The sequence below is a fragment of the Leuciscus leuciscus genome, assembly GCF_965113295.1.
Source record: "Leuciscus leuciscus genome assembly, chromosome: 4".
Classification (NCBI taxonomy): domain Eukaryota; kingdom Metazoa; phylum Chordata; class Actinopteri; order Cypriniformes; family Leuciscidae; genus Leuciscus; species Leuciscus leuciscus.
Window position 1 is genome coordinate 34,813,047 of NC_138728.1, and position 7,517 is coordinate 34,820,563.

General features: G+C 37.9%; 1 protein-coding gene and 1 long non-coding RNA gene across 2 annotated transcripts; one reads left to right on the forward strand and one right to left on the reverse strand.

Moving 5' to 3' along the window:
- Nucleotides 1-937: 937 nt before the first annotated feature.
- On the reverse strand, nt 938-3,960 carry LOC309497485. Its single transcript, XR_014205559.1, has 3 exons — nt 3,203-3,960; nt 2,978-3,070; nt 938-2,869 (listed from the first exon to the last, which is right to left on the reverse strand). It is a non-coding gene; the product is annotated as an uncharacterized lncRNA (long non-coding RNA).
- A 1,103-nt stretch (nt 3,961-5,063) lies between these two features.
- On the forward strand, nt 5,064-6,983 carry LOC309497408 (transposable element Tcb1 transposase). The gene is made up of 6 exons (XM_082167683.1): nt 5,064-5,281; nt 5,411-5,569; nt 5,674-5,927; nt 6,013-6,111; nt 6,205-6,280; nt 6,372-6,983. The coding sequence occupies exons 1-6, from the start codon at nt 5,091-5,093 to the stop codon at nt 6,586-6,588; spliced, it is 996 nt and encodes a 331-aa protein (XP_082023809.1). The 5' UTR covers nt 5,064-5,090; the 3' UTR covers nt 6,589-6,983.
- Nucleotides 6,984-7,517: the final 534 nt, after the last annotated feature.

Below are 7,517 nucleotides of genomic sequence, written 5' to 3' on the forward strand. Positions count from 1 at the left end.
GAACCTGCATGGATAGGCATTACTTTGAAAGCCGATGTAACGTCGAGTTTTGCAAGCCAAGCACCCCGACCTACGATTTTGATCATGTCGATGGCCTGATCTATGTCGTGGTATTTGAGCGAAAATTCATTGAGAGGGATCAAGCTGTTTATGCTCGGGAACGGGGAATTATGCGGGGCTGACAGGTCGATTATTAGACTTTTTTTTTTTTTTACCCGAGCATTTCCTTGTAGCCACTCCAATGGGGCTGATACGAAACAGTTTAAATGGAGGATTATCGAACGGACCGATCATGAAGCCTGACTCAACTTCTTTTTTGATCAGTTTGTCTACAACTTCAGGTTCTATAAGGGCGGATTGGAGATTATTACATATGATGTTTTGGGAAAGCGGGCATTCTAAGCCGGGTTTAAAGCCATTTTTTAAACCTGACAGCAGATAATCAGTAAATTCAGCATCCGGGTGATGAGCTAGTTCGAAGTGCATGCGCGAAATATTCACAGGGGTCTCCCAATAATTTTTAGATTTTTTATTCACAGACTTGAAGACTGGACATACGATGCGAGCATGGGCGCCGCCACAAAAGCTGCAGATGTGCATGAACCGGCAGCGCGGTCTTTGACATTTGCCCGCGTTAAAATGGTTACAAGGCTGCCTGCTTTCGTCGAAAGCAGAGTCCTGTTTTGCGTTGGTGGTTGCAGCACGCGGCACATACAGATGGTGGACAACCAGAATAAGACTTTTACCGCCGCATGTGTATTTGCTGCCTTTTACCGCTGAGTGGCGCTGTAATCACAGACTTTGAAAAGTGTCAGTTTATTCTCTTTATGACGTAATCTGCCGCGACAGTAATCTGAGCTGAGGTCACAGATAAATTCAAGATAAATATTGTGGTTAAACGAATTCAAATTCATTAGACACACGTTAATATTGTGTGCCCAGTTTTTCTATAATTTAGAAAGGCTATGTCAATAGGTTACTTGTCATTTACTTCGTGTTATTTTAATGTGTTTGTAGATTTATTAACTGAAACATAACAGTGAAATAAATTAAAATAATTTACCGTAAAATTAAAACATTTTCAGGACTTGCAGTTACTAACCGATGTTAGTCGGTTTAAGCATTCTTTGTTATATTCAGAATTAAATAGGCTTACATGTTGTTATGATTATCAATTGAATTCTTTAATAAATAATCAACCACAATGCCTATTAGGCTACTGCCGCAGAAAAAATAAACCAGTCGAATTTCAAAGTCGTTCGCGAAATGACTAGGCTATACCGGGTGGCGCAAGTGACAGGGCAAAACAGCAGCAACTGCGGCATTTTAAAAGGTAAGTTTCCTATCTGTTTATTTAAAAAAAAAAAAAAAACATGGCGCAAGATCTTGTAAAAAAAATAAAATAAAAAATAAAACTTTTCATTATTTGAACAAAAATGAGACTGATTGAATATGTAAAAATATAAACAAACAAAGCAGAGAATAAAACAGACTTTTAGGGAAAAAATATAGGCCTATTATGCTACAACAGAATTGGTTAACATTAACGAAAGCAAAATATGTAAAAATACATTTCAAACAAATTAAAACAAAACAAATTCGTGGCCGAGTGGTAGGCTATAACTTACGTTTCAATAATTCAGATGACACGGGTTCAAATCCAAAAAAACAAACATGGGCTACTTTTTTATTATTAATGCAGAGAGATTTGATAGTTCTAAAATATTGCTGCACCATATTGTTTTTTTTTTCTCCTATAGCCTATATTAAATATTTTATATTTATAAAATAAAATTACCATTCATTTCCATTTTACATTAGGGACAATTTTTATCCAACAGAATGGCTGAATTTACATCTGCATAATAATAATAATAATAATAATAAATAAACAAAAAACAGCACAAGGTCTTGTAAAAACACTTTTTTTATTTTTTCGACACATAATTTCGTTAGCTACAAAAATAGTAGCTACAATATAATTTGTTCATGTTGACACAAGCAAAATGTAAATATGTACAATTTTTTCTTTTAACATAAAAAAAACTTTTTTTTTTTTTTTTTTTTAAGAATTCTAACTTTAAAATGGAGATGACTACAATACCTAATATTGTAGACGTCAGTGAGCAATAGTATTCCTCGGGGAGCGTAGAAATTCGTTCACCCTGTCCTTGATCCGCTTGCCGTCACAGCTAGCCATGCGGGGGAATCTCTGGGCAACTGAATTAGTTATAAAGTGCCTTACGTTCACAGGCAGTCCACGTTTGCCTCTCGAACCATCCCAGTTTGTTGTGGATGCCCACTCTTCGTAGAGTTGCTGCGGTACCACGGCGCGGAACAGCAAGCAACCATACCGATCTGGTCGCCCCTGACTCTGCATCATCAGCGACTCAAGAAGCTCCGGAGTGGGAGAAGTGAACGGTAGATCGGGATGCGAGTTTGTAATAGGTGCTGTGGCAGAAGAAGGCACACTTCCCCTGCTGTCTGCATCCCGGCACGGAGTACCCCTGGTCGGAGTCAGACAGTCTGAGGTTGCAGCGGGTGTACAGTTCAACCGTGTCCTTAGAGCCTCAGTTACCGCTGTCTGTGCCTCTCTTAGCTGCGTTACAACCGTGGAGTGGATCTCGATTAGCCCTCTGTGGGTAGCTTGCATATCAGCAAGGGATGCCTTTGCTTCTACATGTGCCTCTTTGCAGACACGCAGCTCACTCCTCAGGGCCTCCATCTCCTCAACATGCTTCGCCTTGCAGACTTGCAGCTGCTGTTTTAGTGCCTCAATCTCTGCGTCGCGCCTTGCCAGCTCAGGCCTTAAGTCCTCAGACACGGTTTGTCTTTGGTGTCCCATCACTTCTCTAAACAGAGTACTCGCCTATATCAAGAGAAAACACGTGTTAATACAAATCCGTGGTACTTTGTTACAAGGCTAGTCAGTTTAATGTAAAATATGTATCTAAAAATCTTAAATAAAGAAAATTACCGCTTTTTTCTGGACCATACGCTTCTTTGACGCAGCAATTTCCCTCCTCTCTGCTAATGCAGGGCCTGGGGCTCTGTTTTCCTCAAAAGATTTCTGTCAACAAATGATTAAAACATAGTAGGTAATGTGATAAATAACAATTAAAATCCGTGGTAGCCTACTTTGTTACAAAGCTAGTCAGTTTAATGTAAAATGTATCTAAAAATATTAAATAAAGCAAATTACCGCTTTTTTCGGGACCACGCGCTTTTTTGTCGCAGCCTTTTCCCTCCTCTCTGCTAATGCAGGGCCTGGGGGGCTGTTTTCCTTCAAAGATTTCTGTCAACAATAGTGGAATGATTAAAACATAGTAGGTAATGTGATAAATAACATTTAAAACCAGAAGAATGTTTAAATTCATATTGAACAACCATCAAATGATTAGCTTTTGTGTTACCTTTCTTGTGTTCGTCATCCTGGAACTGTAAAACGAAGAGGTGTTCATTTTTCGGACGGAACAGTTCAGTTTGCAAAATAAGTTCTGTGGCATTTGCCTTTTTTATATATACATGGCTGTGAAATGTGGGTGGGTTTGCAAAGGTGTGAATCAAAAGTGAGAAAAACATTATGAAACGATCAGAAGCGCCTATTCAAACCGAGGGGCACGTTCCCTTTCAGATTTATGACGCAAATTAATTGTAAATGTAGCCTACTTTAGCTTCCAAAACACTTCCAAAAAATATAGTTTTATTTTTGTTTTCATTTGAAATAATGACACCGGTGAGATTAGAATGGTCAGTGTCCCGTGTCATCAGCTGATAAATTCGTTCGCGCTTTGGCTTTCGCTTAACCAAAGACGATCAGTGTTCAGTGTTTTCAGTCATATAAGGTTTAGTTATGTTTCTGATATTTAAATACACATAGTATAGCTAATACCCAAAATATGTGTAAAATTGCTGTCTACTAAGCTTCAATAATAGTCCATTCAAATAGCCAATCGGCCATAATATAAGTTCAAATATCAGTATGTCTAAAGGTGTTTAAATGTCAAAATACACTTTCTTTACATTTCTTACATTTTTACATAAAAAAATAAACACAGTCACTTAAACTATAGGCTAAATCTTACAGGCTTTGGAAGTGAAAAAAGTTGAAAAAGTTATATATTTATATTGCATTATTATGAAAAATGGTGGATAGCAACAGGTTCTCTGAAGAGAAAAGGGCAGAGGCAAATATGTTCTCATTATCACATCACACGCAGCCTTTAATGGTGCGTTCACACCGGACGAAATTTCGCTTCAAACTTTTGTTTTTACGCGCGTCAATTTCGCTCTCGACGCGCGAATTGATACAAAGTGGTCAAGCGTATCACTTGACGCGGTAGGCGCGAATTTGACATATGATCCCTTTTTTGAATTTGACGCGCTATTCGCGTCTGGTGTGAACGCACAGTTAGGCATAGGCAGTAACGAAATGTTTATAAATGGAATGAATAAGGCCTGTTATTATTTTAATTTCCAGTTAGTTTCTTGATCTCGCGTTTCTGAAATGTTTTCCAGATGTGCAATAATTGGGGGGGGGGTGTCCTACTAACATTAATATTAACGTACATATTTCCAAAGTCTTCTTTCCTATTGTGTGACATTCAATGGCGTAAAATGTGTGTTCTAAGTGTGTGTGATTGCACGCATTGTGTTTATCGTGCAATTTATACGCGAAAATGAGTTTTAACGTGCATATGACGCAGTTTTCGCGTGCATTTGATACTTTTTCACAGGCGCTCGTCTGTGATGATGAGCCATTGCCACTGAACTGATAGCGGCAACGGCAACACTTTTCATGATTTCAAAAAACACATTCAGGGCCATATCGCATCTTATGTTACACAAAGGAATGTAATTCATATTTTAGTCAATTGGAGATACATCAGCCCCACTCGCTAATTATTCTTGTTAAATTAAAAAGGGGGAAAAGACCACCAATTGTATGACTAATAGCTCATGATACATTACAAAATACAAAACATGTACATTTTACATGTACATTTACAGGGTTGTCATGGAACCATTTACCCAGACAAAGAGCCATATAAGAACCATTATTTGGTTCGATTTCTGCCACACCGTCGACCATGGCGCAGATTTCCCCTGAGATGAGCATCAAGATCAGGTCTATGTGGAGAGCAGGACATCTTTTATCTAACATCAGGACATTTCTGATGCAGTCGGGTGTTCATGTCTCAGACGACACGATCAGACGACATTGTTGTCTTCGTCGCCAGACTCCTGCGACTAAAAAACCAACTGTGTTGAAAGTTACCAGGTAGGCTATTATCCTATTCATTTTTGTTTCAGATAAAATCTACATTAAGCTATTATCCTATTCATTTTTGTTTCATATAAAATCTACATTAAGCTGACATCGCATAAAATGTAATTCTTATTTGTATAGTGCGGTACTTCAATGCATTGAAGAAATACTACATGAGGACGATGAACAGTCTGCAAAAAAAATTCAAAAAGAGCTTCAGTCCCAAATGCAGTTAAAAGTATCAATCAAAACGATCAGAAGGTCCATAAAGAAACTTGGATGGACTTATGGAAAAGCCCGGTAAGTGACTATTAGTAGCTGTAGGCTACATTGCAAATGTATTTACATAGTTTAACAGAGTAATTGGTTTTATTATTGTAATAATACGGTTTATTTAATTACAGTACAGACCCTATGATCCGGGATAACAACAAGACACTGCGTATTAGCCAAGTTCAGCAGTGGATGGCTGACAAAGAGACCTTTGACAACGTAATCTTTGCAGACGAAACAACTGTTGCTTTGGAGCGATTTGCTTTGATGTGCTACAAGAAAAAGGGTCGGCACATCGCAAAACCTAAGGCCAAGCATCCCATTAAACTTCATGTTTGGGGGGCCATATCCCGTCAGGGACCAGGACCAATAGTTGTATTCGAAGGTGAGTTATAGCCTAGCCTATAGCACAACTGATTTTTTTCTTCACAATTTAGCTGAATTGTTTATTAATACACAAAATTTTACAGGAATTATGGACCGTTACTATTATCAAGACAGCATAATAAAATCTGCGTTGGCGCCATACATTCAGAAAAAATTTGAAGGACCTCATCGCTTCTTCCAAGGTAAAAAATAATAACGAGCTTGTGACATTTTGCCATTTCTATTAGCGGAATGGTTCATTTGTTTTCTGACATTTCTCTCTGTTTATAACACAGACAATGACCCAAAACATGCAGCATCGAGACAGTGTATTGCCGAGGCGGGGATCAACTGGGTGAAAACCCCTGCCGAGTATGTTTCTAACATCCTGAGTTATTTTAGATTAACTTTTCTATGAAATGTGCACAAGACAAATATCCTCTGACTTGTACCTTGCCCGTAGATCACCAGATCTCAACCCAATCGAACTGGTTTGGCACGCACTAAAAGAGTTCGTCAGACGTGAGGCTAAGCCATGGAACAAAGACAAGCTTCTTCAGGCCATAGTGACTTTCTGGAGAGATCGCCTGACAAAAACAGCGTGCAATAACTACATCGATCACCTTCAGAAGGTTTTGCCGGCGGTGGTACAGCGCAACGGGGGTTCTACTGGAATGTAGAAATGTAAAATAGGCCTATTGAATTGTTTTCAATATTTTTCTATTGAAATGTTTTGTATTTTTATATTTCATTCATTAAAGAAACCTATGCTGACCACAACAACGCGGGACTACTGTATTTCATTCTTAAATATCATACATAACGCAAAATCCAAATGCTGCTTCCTGGCATATGTTAGCTAATAGCAAGTCAATGTTTGAATTAATTTACAATAATTTAGTTTCATTTATTTCAGTGTTAATGTTTGAGTTAAAAAATCCTCTACAAATTAAATTAACACAAAGTCGGCTATAAGAGTCCTTTATAGGCTACGTAAAAAAGCAAAGGGCTTACAGTCTTAACATTTAGGCTACTTTGCTTAAATTCGATACATTTATTTTCAGTAGGGCCTAAAAAATTTGTAGGGATGTAATTTCAGTATGCTTTACCAACGCTATGTATTCAATTAAAGTTCCAAGAGGTCTGGTCTCTATATTTCCTTCCCAGCTGACACTAATCATGGAGGCGCCCGCGCGGTCACTTGCATTGCACGTCAGCTGGAGCGTATCTCATCCTCCTAACTTAACGAAACTCAGCGTATGCCTCACACAGACATGATAAATACATCAAATACACAAAGCTTGAAATGTCTTCAAACGAAATAATTCAAAACGAAAAGAAAAAGGCTACTCTCTGATTATGTCTTTATGTGCATTTCTCTCTAGGTGCGTTCACTACAAATATGGCGATCGTCAACTTCATCTTTGCAGTCGACACTGTCAGAAAACACTAGTTTATTGATAAAAATCAATGCACGCATTCTTTTCGAATATTTGATTAAATGCTGCTTGTTCAATTTAATAAAATTAAAACTTTAATTGTGATAATTAAAATAATTGAAAATTAAATATTTAGTGGCCAAGTTTTGCTAATTTATTATATAGGCTAT

What these genes read in the sequence shown, in the direction of transcription:
- LOC309497408 (XM_082167683.1), top strand. Translation starts at nt 5,091, where the DNA reads ATGGCGCAGATTTCCCCTGAGATGAGCATCAAGATCAGGTCTATGTGG. An exon ending in TGGACTTATGGAAAAGCCCG is followed by an intron (nt 5,570 to 5,673) that starts GTAAGTGACTAT and finishes ATTTAATTACAG; the next exon opens with TACAGACCCTATGATCCGGG. An exon ending in ACCTCATCGCTTCTTCCAAG is followed by an intron (nt 6,112 to 6,204) that starts GTAAAAAATAAT and finishes TTTATAACACAG; the next exon opens with ACAATGACCCAAAACATGCA.